At 55.0% G+C, this 21,565-nt stretch overlaps 3 protein-coding genes across 3 annotated transcripts; 1 reads left to right on the top strand and 2 right to left on the bottom strand.

The window, feature by feature from the left end:
* Positions 1-3,957: 3,957 nt before the first annotated feature.
* Positions 3,958-5,204, bottom strand: UCRPA7_8338 (hypothetical protein; the record flags this gene model as incomplete). The annotated part of the gene is made up of 3 exons (XM_007920852.1): positions 3,958-4,559; positions 4,615-4,665; positions 4,730-5,204. The coding sequence occupies 3 exons, from the start codon at positions 5,202-5,204 to the stop codon at positions 3,958-3,960; spliced, it is 1,128 nt and encodes a 375-aa protein (XP_007919043.1).
* Positions 5,205-7,088: 1,884 nt separating this feature from the next.
* Positions 7,089-8,502, bottom strand: UCRPA7_8337 (hypothetical protein; the record flags this gene model as incomplete). Its single annotated transcript, XM_007920851.1, has 2 exons — positions 7,089-8,378; positions 8,431-8,502. The coding sequence occupies 2 exons, from the start codon at positions 8,500-8,502 to the stop codon at positions 7,089-7,091; spliced, it is 1,362 nt and encodes a 453-aa protein (XP_007919042.1).
* Positions 8,503-18,229: 9,727 nt separating this feature from the next.
* Positions 18,230-18,754, top strand: UCRPA7_8336 (hypothetical protein; the record flags this gene model as incomplete). Its single annotated transcript, XM_007920850.1, has 3 exons — positions 18,230-18,443; positions 18,511-18,647; positions 18,695-18,754. 3 exons carry the CDS (start codon positions 18,230-18,232, stop codon positions 18,752-18,754), a joined length of 411 nt encoding a protein of 136 aa, XP_007919041.1.
* Positions 18,755-21,565: the final 2,811 nt, after the last annotated feature.

The following is a 21,565-nucleotide window of genomic DNA, read 5'->3' as shown; positions in this document are numbered from 1 at the left end:
CTAGGTCCTCGATTTTGATACTCTGTTGAGATCTCACAACAGTACCCAGGCGTGTGCCTCTTCACGATCGAAGTCTTGCCGCGCAACGCGGCGTCAAATGTCTTCTTTCGCGAGTTTGCACACTTTTCTGTTGAGAAGGTGGAGCTGAAACACGATGTACTCGAGTGAAGTGTGTGTGCATCCATACTCAAACGCCACCCCTAGGGGGTCCGCCGTTTTCGCCAAGGAGAAACAAGTCAAGTCCAGACGCGGTGCCAGGCACACGAGATGCGCTGGACTTGATTCGCCCTGTACCTGGGTGCTGCTATTTTCTTTTTTCCTGGTTGCGCCTTCAGATGTTCCCACCCTCTGTGCACCGTTTTGTTCCCGCGTTGAGACAAGCCAGGGCGCACCTTAGACACTCAGATTTCGGGCCGTTCGGGCGACTCACATAACGGGCGAGAGATCCCCATTCCCAGAGGAATGAGACAAGATGACTATATTTCGCTCTCTTTCGCTCTAATGCAGATGCAAGATGACCTCTCGCAGATCGTTGTGGGACGGTAGCACGGCACCCCCTTCCGAGCGAGTTTATTGAAGGGGAAGAGAACAACAAGGCTCTTGTTTAACGGACACAGCAGCCAGAGGCCCTTGCTGGGCAACGCCTTTCCGTGACCGCCCCTCTCGTTGATCGTATCGCGGCGCGGGTCCCCCTCTCGGGAAGGGTGGAGGAGGACGATGACGAGGCTCCAGTTTGTGGGCTAAAGGCGTAGTCTACGCCCGTATCGTTTGAAGTAGTATCACGTAGAAGCCATGGCAAAAAAGAGGATTACATGCCTACCTCCAACAGACACGGATACGAGGCTACCGCATTCCCTTTCTTCAGCGGGCAACAGGAGTGCACGACATCCGGCGAGGCGTCCGGCAATCGAAGGTTCAAAGGAGAGAGGGGCAGAGGAGATCTGGATTCTCCCTTAAACTCAGCTTCTGCTGTAGATCGGTCCTCTACTGGTGATCAACGTTGCCGGCCCCTGTTTTCCTAGTCCCCGGGGACCGCATCTCAACGCCAATCATGAAGTCAGACGGTCGTCTGGTTCAACCGTCGTGCAGCGATGCGGACGTTTGAGCAACGTCTGCAACGATCGAGCTTGTCGTCGTCCGGGAACAGAAAAGTCAAACGCCTCCCGATGTGCAATTGCATGCAGAAAGCGTATATCATTGCCGTGGATGCTCACCGTTTTCGACACTTAGTATCTGGTGATAATCATGTCCTGGACGAATTATGCTTTGCACTTCATATCAGATCCTCGTGATGCATACCTAGCTACCACATCCCTCTTATCAATCTAGTCCTCTGCAGACAGTGATCGTTCACACTTCCACACCGTAAGCCGAACATCCGCTCTGGTACAGCAGCAGGCTGCGAGCATGACGGAAACGCACATCGATCCTCTTTCTTTTTTCTTCTTCTCGATGCACATCCGTCTGTGGATGCTTGCTCTCGGTCTTGCAGAGTCTGTGCAAGGTCATGGTGAACCCTGGTCCCCCCTCCTCTCCACTGATAACACCTCTTGTAATGTCTCCGTCAGCATGCATCAGGGATGCCTACTCGCCCACAGTTCCCAGCGATCTGGTTAAAACGCTCTTCGGTTATCGAGATTGCCTCGCTCCCTGGCCAGTGCGTCCTACTTCCGAGCAAAAGCTTCCCCTGCAAGCTCCAATTCTACTGATATGATACAGTCCACAATAATACCATAGACTGGCGCATCTTCTTCAGCTAGCCTGCTCCAGCAACGAAAGTCAACCTCCCGACCAGCAGCGACAGCCACGCGTTCTCCAATTCTCCCCATCGTCACACAGCAGGTGCACGCAGATACAGGAAGTCCAGACCCTCGAGAAACTACGCGATGACAAGTACACGGCGCAATTGCATCTCTGCCTACTGGTCACGGCGTCGCCGAGCAGTCCTTCTCGCGGAACTAGGCCTGTCCCTAAGACCAAAACGGTGCCCGCTCGCACCCCATTCCTCGGTCGTTTGCCTACTTCCTGCTAGTGAGGATATTTGCTTTCGTGCCTCGTGCCTCGTGCCTCGTGTCTTTGCTGGTGCCGGCTGGGGCGGCGGCGAGGTGGGCAAAGAACGGCCGGCCCCACAGGCCAGCTACTATCGAGCACGGCGTAGTGCAATTAGGATGGCTCCTCTCTTCCAAGAACAGGTAGTGTGTAGGGCATCTATCTATCTAGCTGAGCAGGGGTCGTCGACAAGACAAGCCAAGCGAGACAAGGACCGTTTGCTCACGAGGACACGCTCGCTGGTGGTGCACGCCTAGAAAGATACGCCTGCTGCTAATGACAATCCACTTTCCAGAACTCCACCGCCCGCATATCTTCATTATCGCGACTCCAGCAGCGCCAGCCAATCGCTTCCCAGAAGCGCTGCCTTTCTCCTCGAGGCGCCAAGTTAGAACGTCCCCCGAGCCTCGGTCAAATCAAACCAATGGCTGGCTGAAAGAGAACGAGTCTAGGAACTCTAGTATCAGAGCCTGGCCAGTCGTCAAATTGCCTCACGCGAAGCAATGATAGCGAATGCGGGTAGCAAAATGTGTCACGCGGCCGTAGCACGGGGACATTGGGCCTTAGGTCCAGCGGGCAAAGACTGCGAGTTGTGAGGTGTCACGACTAATGTCAGGAACAACTCGGTCGAGAAAAAGAGGGCCCTTTCCCCAGTCTTTTGCCTTTGGCTCTCCCCTGGCTAGCCTTTACGAGGGAACTCGCGCAGCGCGCGCCGTACAGTATCGAGCCATGGCTCGCGAGGAACCACAGAAAAACGGTCTGACAGCTCCGTTAGCCCTTCTCGCCTCTCAATATGGAGTGATTTCGCGTCACTTATGATGCTCACAGAAGCTGTCGTCCATGGTAATGCCGGAGCCTCATGCATGATATCAAGTGTCTACGCACGTAAGGTTCGCTAGCAAGGCTAGCTGATGGACCCACAAGAGCATGTGAAGAGCGATACAATCCTCGTGGTATCTATGTATATTGAAGTAGCTATCATACCCTGGCCTGATCGTCCAAGTATCCTTCGTCGATGCCGGATCCAATTTATGATCTCGGACGTGTCCTCCAAGAGACTAGCAAAGAGGGTCAACTATTACCTGGCATCGTGAATGTGTAAGTACTATTACATGCAGGCTAGGCTGCTGAGGTTGATGGAGCAAGTAAGACAGGTCCGCCTCCAAATCCGGTTTGAGGTGGATCTCTTAATCCTCTTTCACGACCGTTTCCATGTCTAGCGGGCTATGGACATGCCAATGCCACGCTTCCCTCCTACTTCTTCGAGGGCCTGCGGCGGTGATGCATTGCGCGACGAGCAGCCAGTCTCAAGTTCTCATAGTCGCCCGTAGGCTCACGCTCGTGGAATAGGAGAACTGCTGCCGATGCTGCTATCATCGCAGAACTCCCTGTCGCATGCTTGCTAACTTCCTCAACTCTCTTAAACGCGGCCGAGCCAGGGGATGACTTAGTCGAGTCATCGTCGCCGCTGTGCTTGTAGACTAGTTGTTTCTTGCACTCACCACAAAGGTCGTTTGGGCTCACGATGATTGCTCGGCTACCTGAACTTTCTTTAGGGGGCGTGGATGTAGTGGCTGGAGTCTGGAGCTTCGTTCCTGGTCTGGGCCCATCTTTCAATTGCGACTGGTTATTGCGACGGGCCTGGTGTGGATCGGACGCCTTCTTAGGAGGAAGCGGACTCTGGGTCTGGGTCTCAGTGGGCCTCTCGTAATGTGTGTCCTCCTCGGTTGGCATGTGCACAACTGTTAACGGACTGCTACTCAAGGAACTCCTTCGGTTCGACGAGTCCGTCGCCGGAGTTGTAGGGCCCGCTTGCTCCGTCTCTGCAGGCGGATCGGCTGCCGGGCGGTCAACTGAACAGGTTTCCGGATGCTTGACGACCTCCGGAGTGTTCGGGCGGATGGTCTTCTAGTCATTCGCCTTTATCTCCTTGCCAAAAACTGCTTCCTTGAGACCCTGTCTCGCATTCGTTGCCGAGGCCATGTTTACGCTGAAGACCTTCTCATCACCTTGATCGAATGAGGGTGCACGATGATGCTCTGGCTTCTTGATATCTGGTAGATCTTCGTCATCCTCAATTGCGCAATCAGGGACGGCCCTGGTCTTCGCCTCTTCTTTGATGGCCTTCATGGCGGCCTCTGTATCAAATCTCAACTTCATCAGACTGTCTACACTTGGTGGAGTGATGCCACGCCTTGCCGCCTCCTCTGCGAGCCCTCCCGTGATCAGAGAAACCGAGGAACGCGCGCTGCTGCTCGTGCTGCTGTTGCTAGAATCGGAGTTGAGGCGTGTTTGATGTCCCTGAACAGCATTTGTCACTTGTCGGAGAGGTGAAGGCCTCCTGGGAGGTGGTGAAACGCGGGTGGCCGCCCTCTGCAGAGCTTCGGTGCTGAAGTATCGGGGATTGTCGATACGTTGTCTACCATCAGGTGGCTGATATCGGCCAGTGAACTCCCGTCGGCGGAGCCTCTCGTTTATATTCTCATCGTTGTTGTGATCGAGGAGGAGGGCTGAGGTCGTAAGTGTCAACTGGAAGCTTCATACTTGTTTCAGGGGTAATCATACCTGAAGTCAGTTTCTTGTTTTCATCATCCACTCTTGTTGAAGCCTCCCCAACTATGTGTCGATGGTCAGCAAGTGTTGTACCTTTGGCCCGAAATTGAACTCAGAGTCATCATACCTTCCGTCTCGCCGCTGCTCAGCTTGTCCAGTCTTGCGCTGAATCGCTTTGTATCGTTTCGATTGACTACGCTTCTGCGTCGGTTGAGAAGCACCTTCTCCAGGCCCTTTCCTGGGTTGGTCTCCATGATCACGAGCTCGAGCCGCTTGATTTCCGCCTTGAAGTCAAGCTCCCTTTGCTTCCAGTCATCGCTCGCGGCTTTGAATTCCTTGCGATCATTTTCCCTGGCATGCTCGAGGTCTTTGACGTTTCCTCGAAGCACCTTATCCCTGTGGTCAAGGATCCTAAACTGCTCGATCATAGACGCCACGTAGGTGTTGAGCTCTCTCGGAATGGGAGTATGGATGCCGTTGGCCATGAGACTGCATCCGACCGTCTCGACCATCTGAATGAGACTGGGGTTGTGCCAGGTCTTGTCGGACTCGCGAATGAGGTTCTCAACATTGTAGTGTTGGCTCTTCTCCGCATCCCACATAGGGGGCGTAGGAGCTCGTGCCGCGCTGCCCAAAGTGAGGTAGCTGGACATACGCGACAAGACATGGGGCTTGGGCTGATGATGCAGGCAATGAGTTGGAGAATCTTCGGGCGGCTCATACCAGGTCTGCTCAGCAGACTTTGCTTGGGATATGGGGGTATGGGAGCGAGGAGCGAATCCGAGCCATCTTTCCGCCATGATGATGAATGAGGTGACAATGAAGCTGTGAGAATCTAAACTGGGAAAAGTGAGATCGGTGATGACGTAGAAGCAGACCGTGAGAGGAGGCTGATACGTCGTATTCTGATTTGAGAGAGCTGTGATGATTATATTGGGTGGTAAAGGAAGGCTGAGGTCCAGGAGACGTGACGCGCAGCTTAGGGATGATAGCAGGGAGAAGCTGCTCTGCTGATGATGGAGGGAATTCAGTATACAAAAAATGAACTTAGATAAAATCTCTTGTTCAATTTTGTGCTGCTTAAGGGTGTTTGGTACGAGGCTGGTAGCGGAATTGCTGTTGGGAGATGGGATGGCGGAAAAGGGGCGGATACAAAAGTGAGATGAGGATGATGCTATGGACAACCTCCAGAACAGAGATGGCCAGAGGGGGGAAAGGGCATATGAAGAATGAAAACAATACAAGGCGGCCTTCTCTAGTTGTTCTCTATTTTGGTATCATGGGTTGTGGGTGAATATTTGCGAGGGAAAACAAAAAGAAGGATGAAGTTGTTGATGATGTAGTGAAAGGTGGTGTTGACAGTCGCAACTTCCCTCCCTGAGGCAAAACACCAGACCACAGAGACAGCATCATCCTTTATTTTCCCCAGCAGTTACCAGCAATTGTTCACTCTAGTTGCGACTCCATTACCGCGAGCTCTTAATGCTGCTAGCCTACGAGATACCAAGCCTTATGATCTTACATGCTCATCGAAAGAATTACTGGCCTCTTTTCCTCCAGATTTGCTCTTGCAATTTCAACATGTCAGCCTACCTTAACAACTATCAGATATGACCATGTGTCTGTTCGGACCCTGCTACGATCTGCTATTGCTTGGACTGAGACGTGCTAACCCGCGCCTCGATCTTCTCTTCGATAGTCGGGCACGGCTTGGAGAGGGGAACTGACAGAAATGGCGGAATTGTCTGCAGCTCAGCCCATCCAGACTCGAGAGAACGACCGCGTGTGTATGCTATCAGGAATAGCATTCGAAAGAGGGGACCGAGTGCAACTTCAACTCCCAAGACATCCTTCTGCGATCCCTGTTTCATCCTCCGAAAGCTCGTACAATATTCAGCAGGGGCGATATGTGCCATCCTTCCCCACGAATCTCATCTCTGTAGGCGAGGTTATACTTATAAGCTGGTGACGAGATACGTCAATTTCGCCATGTGAAGATAGGAGTTATGTGGTAGTAGTATGCATAGTATGGCTTGAATTGCCTCAACCTAAATCGAAGGTATGGACATCTTGTCCGAACCGGTATTGATCATGATCGTTACGGCTGATACGCCAATGTACGAACCAATGGGACATGCAACTCACACAACCGCCACGCGCACCCCGCTGGCTCCTTGCATTCTCGGTCCGGCCTCAAGCCTCAAGATCAATAGCTTGGACCATTCTGCATTGTAGAGGATTAGGCTGAAAGCTCTTTCCTTTAACTTCAGTCTGAACTGTCCCGTGACATGAAGTGGCATGTGTAATATGCATGTGTCATATCGCAGGACGACGAAGAATGATGATTCAGTTGGCATGCTTGTGGTATGGTTCGAATGACCGTCCAATAATGCGGGACGATGCCATCACTGCTCGTGTTCCGCTGGTGATAATGATACAGTAAGGTATTACATTTCTATGTTTGTCCCCGCCCATAAACGCCGAGATCAGTGAAAATCGTCTGCTCTTTGCCGCCTGCGCCCTCTCCCTTCCAGCTTTTCAGAAAATAGCTCCTTCCCAGCGTTGCTGTTGAACTTCTCGGGGAACAATTCCTTGACCGAAGCGCCCTTGATGGAAAATCCCTGATTTGCGCCGCGCTTCTCCGCAATACCCCTGATGTTGATCCCGTTGTTCGGGTCGGTGATTCGATCTGCAATGTTGTTGGTTATTGTGCTATTCTTGATGACGATGTGCGCAAAATGGCCGAAATTATAATCAAAATCATATATGTCGCCGGTGCCGTCAAATGAAAGATGAAACATACCACTCAGCAGACGACCTGTTGTGGGCTCGCCCGCGACTTGATCCATCTGTGCCTTATTTGCATTGGAAGCCTTCGAAGGGAACAGCTCCTTCGTGCTGTTGTCTTTTGATAAGCGATCCCGGATGGAGCGGGCCTGGTCCCTGTTCCGGTTGGCTATCCTGTCCTTCTCAAGGTCGTCCGCAATCTCGTCTCTGAGCGGCGACGCAGAGCGATTGCGCGTGCCATTGTAGTCCCTCTCCCTCGGCCGCCGATCCGGGAACAGCTCCTTGCCCGAGTTGCGCACCTTGCGGCTCTCGTAATCAGATCTATCAGAAGGCGACCGAGAATCCCGCCGCCGAGCCAGTCTGCCCTCGCCGCGCTTCGCAAGCGCCTCCTCGTCATCGTCGTAGAGGCTGACGTCGAACTTCTCCGGCTCCTCGTCGTCGTAGCGGTCGTTTCGTCTCCCGCGCCCGGACCGCCGATCTCGATCCCGTCCGTACCCGCGATCGTCGTCTCTGCTGCGGTACCTGCTCTCCCGCTGCCATCTGCGCCGCGCCTTCTCCTCCTCCTCCGGGTTCATCAGGTAGAAGCGGCTGCGCTCCGCCGCGTTCTTGACCTTCCGGTCCGTCTCAACCGCGAAGCGGATCCGCAGCCCGACCTCGGGCTTCGGCGTGAAGTCCTTGGTCGGTAGGAGCTCCAGCGGCGGCAATTGGGTCGCGTCTGCAATCTCGACGGCGGAGAGCGCAATCAGCGCCTCCTGCGCGGAGGCGTCGGACCCAAAGACCAGGTTCGCCGACGTGTCGTCCACCCACTCCACCCGCTGCAGTGTGGCCCCTACGTGTGAGGCAACGAACTCTTTCAGGCTCGTCTCGTTGACCGTGTCGAGGCCGCGTATGTGTATCTTGTTGAGGATGAGTCGTGCATCGTCGGACTCTGCGTTGTGCCCGCTCGGGTGGTCCTCCTCGACTTCGCCGTCCTCCTGTACATAAAAGTCCTGGTCAATGCCAATCCCGAGTATCTCCACGGTCGCAGCGGGTATGTCAAACCTGAGGGTCGTCGCCCAGTGGTATCTCGGCCACCTCATGCTCCTCCATGGGCACGTCGGCTACATCGCCCATCTCAATGTCAAAATCATCCATCGTAGGCGCAAGCTCTCGAGTAGTATCTGTATTATCTTTGAGGGTGGGACCGGAGAATGTCGATGCGCTGGGATTAATTGGTGAGGAAGGAAGTCGTCAAGGCAGTCTATATGCGTAAGAAATAATATAAAACTAAGTGGGCGATTGATATGCTCTATAGGTGTAATTGTGCCTGGGTCAGCCGCGCAGTTTCTGGAGATGATGTTTCGACGAGGCTAGAAAGAATATGGGAAGTTGAAAGCTGCGGCTCAGCCTGACCGAACCCGCTTGTTCTTGGAGGTGGTGGTGGGGGAGGACAGCAGAGACGGCGTTTCTAGTTGATGGAAGGTACTCTTACCCTATAGATGTGTGGAGGAGTACCTCTAGCTACATTGAGTCCACAACTGTCCCATTCCTCGAGCCTGGTGGCTTTCACGGGCCAGCGACGACATCACACACAGACAGCAAGGCGATCCTAGTGCTCTGCTGCCGGCGGTAGGAATTGATCCGAGGCAAACATTGGCAATTCCCAATGTCTCTTCTCACCGGTCACGGCACAACTGAGGCAGTTTATTGGTTTACCTCGCAAAAACATTGTGTCACATCTGAAGACTTTTCATGATCCTGTGGACGGACTGGGCGAAACCTCGCATTTCCTATTTAATCATCAACTGCCGTGTGTTTGATCTGACCGTCTTACTGCAGACAACTCCCAGAAACGCCGGTTATTGCCAGCCCACGGCACAGAGGCAGGACAACTGCCTTCGTATTGATGCTCTGTTTTTATTTTATTTTAGATCCTCAGCGCCCATCCGTGCTCCTCGGATTACTCCAGAACACCGCCATATGTTCCTCCCAGGCCATCCATATTTTCTTTGCATCATGCTAGTCTCGCATTGTACCGTGTCTCGTGCCTCAGCAATGGATTGAGAGCACTTAAAACAGTCAAGTCGCAAAGACCAGATTCTCTTCGGTCAAATGAAAGCGTCTATTTCCCTAGTATATCGCTCGGTTGTTACGAGCCAACTATCGCGCCAGACCATGCGTCCTCTATCGAGCACAGCGGCAAAGGAGAAAAGACCGATCCATCGAGGCATATCTAAGATGAGGAGAAAAAGGGCGTGACGTGTACTATTTCCGACAGTGTACAACACCGCCACAATAAAATGCCAAAAAAAAGGGGAAAGTGAACATCCTAGGAAACCAGAGAAAGAGAGAGCTGTGACAAGATCTCCTCGAATCGCTGCCGTAGGCTGAAGTAGTCGCCCTTGGTATCTATACGCCCCGTCTCCGATGAACGCCCTTGACCTCCCGTCTATCTCATTATCCCGTCGCTATGATAACAGTTTCTAGGCGATAAAAATATCAACATTCCCCCGGTTCTACACAGTCTCCACTCTTGTTCGTACCGGGCCAACGTTTGCCGGCGGTGGAAAGATCCTCCTCGCAACTTTTGGTCTTGAGCCTTCACCATCAGCTATGGTCGCGGACCCGAAACTAGATGATCGTGAAATTTCAGAAGCTGTTCGCTTTAAGGGATGAAAGGACTGAAATGACGACGCCAGATCTCCAGCTGGCGGACGAAGAATGTCATCGTCATCCTCCTCCTCAATAGGGTTGTTCGGGTCTAACAGTGGATCGTATTGCCAGCTCGCTTCAAGGCCGAGCAAATATCTCGGAGACCTCCGCAGGTAATGCCAAGAGAATGTGTCGTAACGCATTGCAATATACAGGGAGTCAATCTTGCCGCTAATGTCGAGGACGGCGCAGTGCCGCTTGAGGAACTCAACGTCGTATCTGCAGTCGACCAAGGAAGGTTCAAGTGGACGAAGCATCGGTAGTCCTTGGAGCTGCTGTGCATCACAAAGCTTTGCCTGCAATGGCATCCAGGGACGGCCTCGAAGTAGACTTGCAAACGCATCGTTCACGGCTGAGACAAACGCCTCGCTGTCGGATCCATTGACTGCAACCATCTGATGCAGACCCACTGAGAGACATCGTTTGTACGCATTAGTGTCTCGTTCAAAAGGAAAGGGTTGGGAACTTGTCGGGAGAAGGGAAATGTGGACCGTCCAGGTCTCAGCGGCAGACATCAGGGCGGTCCGGGGAGCCATGAAAGTCTGCCGTACCGATGAAACCTGACCACTAGTAGTGGCAGAAGTTGAGGCTGGTTGAGAGACCGGAGTGCTGTCCGATGAGCGTCTCACACGCGATACCGTCTCGAACTGCCTAGTCGGCGGTGGAGGAGTGGAGTCTGATCTTGACGTCCTTCTATTTCGTGATGGCGTTGTCTCTTCGGAGCTCTCGAGGCTCTCTTCCAATTCCTCAATGCGTTCCTCCAGACTTAGGTCGGCATCGTCAAGCTCGCATTGACGGTGGTTGAGCCTCTCTAGTTCGGCAGCATATGCCTTGAGGCTGCCCTCGACGCCATTGAAACGGTCGTCATGGTGTCTGACTTGCCGTTCAAGGTCTCCAATGGTTTGCCATGCTCGGTTCAAGTTGCCATAACTCTTCGTGATCTCCTGGCTCATGTCACTGGTACGGTCCTGTACAGTTTCCTCTAGGTCGCTGATTCTTGCGGTCAAGATCTGCAATTCATCCTTTTGGTCGCGAGCAAGTTGCTCTTCGAGGGCCTGCATCCGCTGTCTCAGGATGCCAAACTCATTCCTGTCGACACGAGGCTCAGAGTCTCTGTTATGGTAGCAGGCCAGATGCCCGCAGTCACAAGTAGCTCCTGGGATGGCCTTGTTAAGAGTGAAATTGACACAAGCACATCGCTGGCCCTTGATCTCGGGCAGCAGCAAAATGTACCGACAATTCCCCTTTGGAAACTGAGACTCGTCGATGTGAGTGGTCGGCCCCTGCACTGGGGACGGAGACGAATGCGCAGACATCCTGCAGTGATGTCGACCTCAAGAGGCCGAGAGTTCTTGTCGATGTATTCGATCAAGCAGCTGAATGATATTTAGGAAGACCAGCTCGCACTGGTCAGAGTTGCCAGGCCGTGGTCAGACCCAGTCAATAGGCACGCACGCACGGCAACAGCCAAAAGCACAACCTATACCAGTAATCCTATCGAAGGCAAGACATAACACGCTGAGCTTGAGTTAGACCGTTGGCTATATCGTCCATTGAACGGCTCGATTCCGTTCTGGGCGTTCGAAGCAAGTGCAACAACAGCAGCAGTATCAGTGATGCTGTGAAGAGAAAATATGTCCCCGCGGAAAGTGGGACTTGGTTGGGCTTTTTGTGTGGTGATGGTGGTCGGGACGGCGCGGGCGGGTCTGTCTTCTTAGATGGGCAGATGGGTTCTTAAGACAGGGCAGTGTCGAAGTCCAAGTGTGGACACACCAAGACAGGGCGAGCAGGGGGGGTCCAGGGCGTCCGGGACGAATCCAGGGACCGAGAGATAAACGATGGTGAGGATAGACTCAACGGGGGTGCTCCCGGGGGCCTGTGATGGTGGATATGTCTGAGTCGGTCTGGGTGTGGACCTGGGCGAGATGGGAGCTGATAGGTGAGCAGACGAGATAGCTCTGATACGCAAGGACGACGCAAGACGTCTGGGTATCTCTCTTGTGGCGTGGCGCTGATAAGTCAGGTAGGGCTAAGCATGTAAGGCCGAGTAGGTCCTTGGTACAGGAGCAGGCAGTAGGTAGTTGTTTGACGTGAGATACGGTTGCGAAACAGAAGGAAGTGGGCGAGACGACGGGTAGACGCAGGCGGCGTGATGTAGGGGAGATATGGCGGATAATGTATTGTACAAGGCCACCACCCAGGCCTGGCCTTTCAATTCGACACGGCGAGACACCCGCGCCTGGCTGCTGCTGATTGCAGATCGATCGATGATAACACACGCGCACCTATACAAGTAGGTAGGTATGCAGGCAGGCAGGTAGGTAAGCCAGCGAGCGAGCGAGTAGGCAAGCAAGCAACCAGAAAGAAGGACAGAATAGGATGCGGCAGAGATTTGGCGCAAGATGCGAGGGTAACAGCAACGGCAGCAGCAGGAGCAGGGGAGGCAATCGTTCGGTGATTGCTGCCGGTGCTCGGCGCTGCTTGTCGTTTCTTTGTTGGTTGAGTGGTGGGAGGTTTCTGAGTGTGGATTGCGGATTGCGGATTGCGGATTGTGGTGGTGGTATGTATGTATGTAGATAGATAGAGAGGTATGGATGTATGTATGTATGTATGTATGTATGTATGTACGTAGAGGATCGGGTCGGTTCTAATCGAGCGAAGTGGGAGGGACTTTTCTTCAATCATTCATTGATTCAGCGACCCGCCAGCCAGTCGAGTCCCGGTCCAAGAGGAGGGTGGTGGATGATAAAGTGGACTCGCCATCCCATCCCATGGTGGGCACTGGCACCGTCAATGGGTCGCTCGTCACTGAGAGAAATCTGGAACTGCTAGGCGGCAAATTGGGGGGACGTTGGGGGTCGCTCTTCTTAGCGGGGTACCCGCGGCCTAGAGGGCTCCGTTGTGGGACGGGCAGGTTGCGGAGTATTCGACGGTACGAGGCTAGCACAGGCCGTCGAGGTACCGTTCCCGTACTCGGCTCGACTCAGTCTCAGTTTCTCTCCTAACGTTATCTCTCGCCGCCCGTGCAGACCTCACAATCCATCCATCAGACAAGGACAACGGCAATGACAATGACAGGAGGAGACAACCTTGAAGCCAGTCTGCCATTCTACTGCTGGTATCCCTTCCCTTACCTGACCTTGCCTGACGCAGCACTTTACCTTTGCTTATCCTTACCTGTCTGCACTCTGTTTTGTTTTGCTCTGCACGCTGCACTGCACTTCGATTGCTCCACTACAAAGGATGGATGACCTTACTTCCTGCAGCCCCGCGGGAACGACTACGACTTCGCTCCCTGCAATGACGAGATAAGGCACAGTTTCAATTAGACCGAAAAAGCCCAGCCCAGGGCGCGTTCCCGGAGCACGCAACACGCCGCAGAAGTGGCAGCAGCTGATAGCGGTCTGGTATCATCGATCCATCCGTCCATTTATCTATCTCTACGCGTACTGTACATACCTAGGTACAGTACCAAGCAAGAACAGGCAGGCTCCTCCTTATTATGGTCTGGCCATTTGCATTTCGCATTGCCATTCTTGCGACACCTGGCGAATTCGCCCTCCAGTACCGCCGCCGCTTGCTGGGATGGTTCATCCCTCGCCCAACGCACCGCAGCGCCTCGCCCCTAGGAGGCGCACCATGTAATACATGACAAAGTGAGCGCATTGAATCTCGCATCATGGCACGCCAGCGAGGGTTGGGTGAGGGTGGGTGGAGTGGCCGTGGGTCTGGAGAAGTAGAAAGTGCGGCGTCGCGGGTGTGGGTTAGTGTCTCTATAGTGTGTCTGCCCTGTGTGTGTGTATGTGTGTGTGTGTGGTTCTACCTGTCTATCGATCTCGGCCCCCCTCTTTTTCTTTCTGCTCACGTCTATCAATCTCTGTTGTTGGGGATGCATGTCACTCACGATACCTTCAGGCGCACATTCAATTCCCATCAGCAGGGAGACCAGTACCAGCCTGCAATCAGTCGTCAGATTCATAGATACTGCAACGACCGGCGACTCGCCCACCCGATGCACACGCAAATAGACGAGACAGCCCAGAGACCCACCACCATCTCTTCGTTCTCCCTGCTGGCCCATCTTAGGCACGCAGCACGCAGCACGCAGCACGCAGCACGCAGCACGAAAGCACGCTGCCGCCGGCTGCAGACCTGATTCTGCTGGTGCTTGCGACTGCTGCTTTTCTTTGCTGCGACTTTATCAGGAGTGGCACGGGGCGGGCGGTCGAACGGGCCCCTCGAGGGCAGGGCCAAGAGCGCGAGCAGGGATGTGCGATACAGACCACATGGATGACGAGGGCCGAATACTGCGCAGTAGTCTCGCGATGGTGGGGGACACCTGGACGCAAGAGATAAGGACCCTCGTCTGTGCCGACTGCCCTCGCCTGATTCGCTGCCGGCCCTCCCCATTTGGCAAGCCTGGCCAGGTGCCACGCTCATCTTTTGGATTTTCATGCTCCTTACCTGCATAGCAGAACCTGTGAGCCTGAGGAGAGCCCTCCTCTGGGACAAAGACCCCGATGCTCGCCCGCACGGGAGCACAGCCTGGCTGACATGGCAGGCGGGCCTCTCTGCCCATTGTGTGCGGCATCAAGGGACACGTTCCTATTGCTTGCAGATTCGCTCGCTCGGCCTGCCCTACCGTACCCTGCCATTTCCCTCCTGCTGCCGCTGCCGGTTTGCCCGTGCCTACCTTACCCCTACGAGAATGATATGCCATGCCCATGCGCCGCCAGCAGCAAGGCACGCACGGCATCTTCCTGTCGCGGCGCATCTTATCTGCCCTGCCTGCCTGCCACCCTTACAGCAAGTAGCATCTGTGACGTCGACCCTAGCCTGGAATCTGCAGTAAATGCACATCTTCACGCGCTGGCGCCGTGAGATCTCAAGATGCCTCGTGGATCTGTGAGGAACGCACCTCCCGAGCACCTCTTCCAGTGCCTCCTGATTGCGCCCACTCAACAGATGGACAAGACTTGGGAGAAAAGGTCATTCAGCACAACCGAGTCTGCACCCGTCCACAAGACTCTGCAAGTAATCCACTTGGATGGGGGCTCTAACAGAGTGACCGGCAGTGTTGTAGTCATATATTCATCAATATCGCGCACCATTCACCCGATGATGTTAGTGCGCCGGCGGGGCTGAGGTAGCCGCTGTTAACGGGAGCCAGCGGGAGAACCCCTATGGAGAACCGGGGTCTGGGTACGAGCAGGTACCCGCCTGCCCGCCCCCACATCGAGTACATCCAGCGTACCGCCGTACGTTCAGAAACCGTTCGAAGTCTCACAGCGCTGTACTTGGTGCATACAGCGGCGCTACACCACCGAACTACAACTCGACGGGACTGCGGTCCATGGCCAGTGTTTGCTGAGAGCGCCATGGCGGCACATCATCGCGAGAAATCGGATGCGCAGGTTGATGGGATCAGCGATCGCCCAGCGAGCCTTTCCAATCAAGTCTGGTCAGGATTCTGGCGTCTTCGATTCCCTGCTCACCGCAATACGATGAGTCGATGGGCCAGCGTCACCGCCTGAGTCCGGGTCCTGCTGAGAAGGATACCCACTGGCTTGGGATCCAACGGTTGGCCCAAATGCTGCCGCTCGGTCCAGTTTCAGGCGATATCGTCATGTCCAAATTTGGCCTATCTGGCGTCCGCGGTAAGGGTTAGGTTTGGAGGGGAGGGTCCCGCGTAAGATTGCGCCCGCCGAAACACCAGCGTTCGTGCTGCAGGGCACGGCACAAAAGGGGACTCACCCACGGCAGGCAGTCCGACAGATCACAGAATCCACGTCCCCCATCCCCCATCCATCATGCCACGTCCCTCTCAGGGGCGGCAGAGCACCGATATATTAAAAGCAAACTGACCGAGTGGGTACCTTGACAATCGGTGAGTGTCGATCCAAAGATTCGAATGTCTCGAAGGAAAGAAAAAGGGTGTCGAGCCCTCCGGGCTGGCTGGCTGCTTGCTAGTCCCGCGCTCTAAATGCTGCCAGATGGGACTTCCCGCAAACTTTCTTGGACCCCCTTTACAGCCTCATCGCATCACGACCGTGGTAGGGGCATTTTTCGCATTCCGATAGGCTCGCTGCATGCCCGTTTTTTTCTTTGCTGATAAGACGTGCTTCTTTTGAAACTGCCGTGCCAATGGCGTCTTCTTATCTCGGTGACCCTGCCTACATACGAAGCCTGCTTCCTTTTTGGAGAAACTTGGGTCGTCTGTTCGGAAAGTTCCCCTTTGGCCTGTGATTTTCACGGCCGGCTGCCAACCTGATACACCCGAGGCTCGATGTGGTCATTGACCAAGACTCTTCTATCTCGACCTGGCACGGGGGGTATCTGCTCTTCGGACTTGCCTATCACGATAGTGTCAAGCATGGAGGGCTGCGGGCTGTGTATTCTGCAAAAGCGCTACCGGACATTTTATCCGGCAGCGTTGGGAAACATTGACAAAATTGAAACTGGACATCTTGATATTCAGGCTCTTCGAGATTCAAAAAGGTATCAATTACCCATGGGAAGAACGTTGAAGTGACGGCGGACCCCATCGGCCATCCCACTCGAACGAAACCCCAATTTTTTGCCTCTCAATTTTGGGGAACGAGTGGCCCAATTACATAATGACCTGCCGTAGGTGCTCATCCACCCGTGGGTTTGGACGGTGCATCGTGGCCAGCAGACACACAGGCCCCCCCGGCAGGGCTGCGATGCACCCCTCGCGCTGCCCGTCCGTTGCTGGCCCCCAAAGCTTGCGCAATCGGAGGGACATGCCAGCAAGCAAATAGAACACTTACACGGGCTCCCAGGCCAGTTGCAATGCCAGACTGCGACGAGTGTCTCCTCAGATGGCGCTACTGGCCTGAGAGCTGCTGGGCGCCCCTTGCTCAGGCTGATTTGCAAGTGACAGATCACCCACAGCGCACATCCTCTTCTCTGTGGACGATTCTGTTGCGCATATCTCGCCACTTTGCTGGTTCCTGATAACGGCTTGTGAAACCATCCTCTTAACGTGGCCCTGCTAAAGTGAGTCACCAAGAGGACTAATGCCGGGCTTATGGGCTACACAGCAAGGTACCAGCCATGTCTCTCGTCAACTGGAAACAGGCAAGAGGCCAGAACGTCAGAAGAAGCAACTGGGGGGGACCCAGCATAAGAAGAGATAAGGGTTAGGTAGGGAACATTTGGGTAGGTAGCACAACACACAACAATCAAATCAAATCACCGAAGCGAGTATGGGAGGCTCTCCGATCTCACTCCCGCCGGAATGCAGGGTAGCTCTCCCGCGAGCGGAAGAAGCAAAGTGCGTTCTTAGATGCCGGATCTGATACAGGCGTACGGCCCAAAGAGGAAAGCGACATGTGGCCTGCCAGCCCAGAATAAGAGACAAGAGATGCCCGCGCGCAGTGTAGTTAGGGTTACCTGACCGTCCTGACATCACATCAGCCGGGCGGCGCGGGCTGGTATCTCTCGCTTGCAAGCAGGCCTTGTCTTATCCCTAGAAGGCAGGCAGGCAGCCTGAGCTGAGCTGAGCTGAGCTGTGCTGTTTTCAGTGACTACCCGCCGCGTTCCTCAGGAGAAAGTGATATCTCTACAAACAAGCCAAGGAAAAGTGCGGAAATTGCTCACGAATGTAACCTGCTGTGGCTTGGATATGCTGTAATGTTACGGCCGACGATGGTGAAATCGGAAGATTCATCTGCATAAGGCTCGTGTTCTTGAGGGACTTTGACGTCTTATCAGTGTCGTCCCGGCTGGCAAGTGTTGATCTCATCTCTTGCCATGCCCCCTCTGGGAGCAGGTGTCGGCAGTAGGCTTGTCAACCACCAGATTTCCTCGAAGACAGCCTATCATTATGAAAAAGCCATATCAGGTCCTTTTGACTGGCTTTGCATCGTTAAGCTTGGTGGGATGCTAGCAGCCATTGGTTCACAGGCACTGGTTCTCAGCACCCGGCTTCTAGCGGGCACTGGCGGTCCACCACTCTCTAGCCGCCGAGGACTGTTCTGGCCAAACCCCGCCCCGCACTGGATGAGTGACACCGACTTCGTCGATGCAGCAAGGCTGCGACGACGACGTTTTCTTCCTGGTGTGCTTTTCTCAGTTCAGCTCTCATTTTCACATGTCATGACTTGGTGATACGAAGCTAGGCAAGATGGGCTTTGGTGAAAGTGTCACCGCATTGCTCGAGACCTACTCCAACTGCCTGGCGCTCCTGAAGGCTTTCAAGCGCCGAGCTGGCGATGCCGACAGGAGGAGCGACCAGCAGTCGCTGCTGCGCAAGTCTCTCAAGGCCGACCGCAACAGAGTGAGCCGTGCGTACTCGTCGAGGCTGTCCGAGTCGGGAAGTCGTCTGGAAAAGGGCGATGGTAGGTTCCTACGGCATCATCACACTGGTCAGTGGGACGAGAGAGACTTACACAGATGCTTTTGCAGCCAAAGCCAAGTCGGCATTGAGCCGAGTGCTCAAGAAGCTCCGTGCGGCGATCGCCAACCTCATGCGCATCGCCAGCAAGAATCAGAAACCCGTGCTTGACTACAACTCGTTGATGTCCCTGTCCAATGCGTCTCGCGTCGATGCGATCCGGGCAATTGATCAACTATCCCATAGACTGGGCAGCACGCCTTCTCGAAGATCCCTTGCCTCATCTTCCACATCCTCGAAGCACAAGCGGCATAAGTCGTCAAGTATGAGCTCTACATCAAGCAAACATGCGGAAGCAGGCCCGTCTCAGAAAGACTCTAAAGTGAGCAAAGACCAGGGCACGGCGAGGAGGAAAGCCAATGTGCAAAAGAGCAAGGAGGAGGTGGCAAAAGATCAGAAAAGGTCAAGTTCTCAATCCCACAGTGCAAGCACCGGAACCCATGGGAGGAATAGCAGTGGCTCGTCCGGCGGTGCAGTACACCACAGGGTGTCATTGATATCCGTCTCGACAGATAGCACCAAGCTGGGTGAGATACCGGAGAGGAAATGGCGGCCGAGGCTCGAGTATTACGATACCAGTTCGGATGCATCGAGTGACTATAATGTACGTCCCACGTATCCGCTGAAGCCATACAAGGCAGAAGTCAAGGAAAGGAGGTTCTGGGGACTCTTCAGGAGGGGATAATGGCCTTCTCCTGCGCAAAGTTGGCACAACTCATGGGATATGAAACAGTAATAATGAATAATGATTAAATGAATTGCACGAATATGCACGGCATTTACCTCCTTAACCTTAGTATCTGGGAATCCAATGATCTGTAGAAAATAAGGGGAAAGGGTGTCTTACAGGCACGTGTCGTGATACTTTCTCCATCGATGGCTTGAAGCTCTCACCCCACAAAATATTTCGAAAATATTATCGAGACCCAGCCAGTGCAGCCCCACCACCCAATGCCCCTCCTCCACTCACGTCACTCTCTGGCGACGTCGTTGCATAGGACCTCATCCAGCTTCAAGGCCTTCTTTTACACGAGGCTGTGACTTGGTGATTAGACGTTTGCGACCCTTCAGACTGACAATGGTCACGCTGCCATAAGGTCACACAAAACGACACTCCCTCCGAAGCAAACCCATCGACCTCCTCCACATCACGATGGGTGACCCCGCCGTCGCCGCGCTCAACTCGCTACTGCGCACCTCCGGCATCGACGACCACAGCGAGGCCCTCAAGCTCGCCAATGCCGCCATCAAGGCCAAGGCCGGCGCCGCCGACCTGCTCACCGCGCAGCACACCCGAGTCGTGGCCCTGCTGAAGCTCGACCGCTTCGACGACGCCCTGCGCGCCATCGCGGACGGCGGCTCCAAGCTCGAGGAGCAGTGCGTCCTGGAGAAGGCATATGCGCTGTACAAGACGGGCGAGCTGGACGAGGCGGACGCCACGCTCAAAAAGGCCACAGGCGGTGTCTCGAACAGGGCACTGAAGCACGTCGCCGCGCAGGTGTCGTACCGCGCCGAGCGATTCGACCATGCGGCGCACCTGTACCGTGAGCTGATCGAGGAGGAGGGCGGCAACTACGGCGAGGAGAACGACTTGAAGATCAACATGCTAGCGACTCAGGCGCAGCTGGAGTGGCAGGGCAAGGGAGACCTCGTGCCCGAGAAGAGCAAGCAGCCTGGCCGGGAAGACCTAGAGGCTTTCGAGACGGCGTACAATTCGGCTTGTGGATGTCTTGCCAGGGGAGACTTTGCCAAGGCTGCTGTTCTTCTCAAGCGTGCAAGGGATCTCTGTGAGGCATCTGAGGATCTCAGTGACGAGGAGAAGAAGGTTGAGCTGTTGCCGATCATTGTGCAGCAAGTCTATGTCTCGACGCACTTGGGAAAGCCAGAGGAAGCAGCCAGCCTACAGAAGCTGGTGAAAATTTCAGAGTAAGTGCTCTTCGTTATCTTCCTGTCGTTTCTTGTACTAATGTCTTCGCAGTATTTCTGATCCTTCGACAAAGATCGTTGCGCAAAGCAATCGTCTTACACAAAAAGCTAATGAGAACCCCTATTTGCTACAGCGGCTGGCAGACTCTACACCCACCGCGACAGGCAACGACCGTCTCTTCGAATATCAGGCCGCCGTACTGAAACGCAACCAGTACATCATCCAGCTCCAGGCGCAGAAGTTCGCTGGCGTCAAGGAGAAGACCGCAAAGTTGCTTAAGGAGTCAACACCCTCAGTCTCCGCCGACAATGTCAACCTAGGAATGCTCAACGCAGCCGCAACCACCCAACTCAAGAGCGGCAAGGAGGCTCTCCGCAGCATCCTACCTCTACTGGACGCCCGGCCAGACGACGTCGGCCTTCTGCTGACCATTATCCAGCTCTACATCCAGACCAAGAACCCCGGGCCAGCACTCACCCTCCTCGAGGCCTTCTTCAAGCGCCTCGAGACAGCCACCACGCCCGACCACGAGGACGTGCGCTACGCACCGGGCCTCGTCGCCCTCGCCGTCGCGCTGTACCGCCTGCAGGGCCGCCACGGCGCGATCCGCACCGAGCTCGCCAAGGCCGCCGCGCACTGGCAGCAGGAGGCGCGGGGCAGCGCGAGCAGCAGCTCGTCGCTCCTGCGCGAGGCGGGCGTCGAGCTGCTCGCCTCCGCCAACCCGGCCGACCTGTCCGCCGCCGGCGCCGCCTTTGAGCGCCTCATCGACAGCGCGCAGGACGACCGCGCCGCCACCGCCGGCCTCGTCGCCTCCTTCGCCACCAGCGACTACGCCAAGGTCCAGCCCTTCCTGCCCGCGCTCGCGCCCGTCGACAGGCTCGTTGCGGGCATCGACGTCGCCGCCCTCGTCGAGCAGGGCGTCGCCACCGTCGCGCGCCCGCCTGCCGCCAGCGTCCTGGCCAGCAAGAAGCGCGCCGCCGACAGCGAGGCGGCGGCGGCTGCCTCCAGGCCCGAGAAGAAGAAGCGCAGGCGCGCCCTGCCCAAGAACTACGAGGAGGGCCGCACCCCGGACCCGGAGCGGTGGCTGCCGCTGCGCGACCGCAGCACGTACCGGCCCAAGGGCAAGAAGGGCAAGAAGC

The sequence above is a fragment of the Phaeoacremonium minimum genome (genome assembly GCF_000392275.1).
Source record: "Phaeoacremonium minimum UCRPA7 unplaced genomic scaffold PA7_03_scaffold_592, whole genome shotgun sequence".
NCBI lineage: Eukaryota > Fungi > Ascomycota > Sordariomycetes > Togniniales > Togniniaceae > Phaeoacremonium > Phaeoacremonium minimum.
Note: the sequence above shows the minus strand (reverse complement) of the source record. Positions and strands in the feature narration are given on the sequence as shown.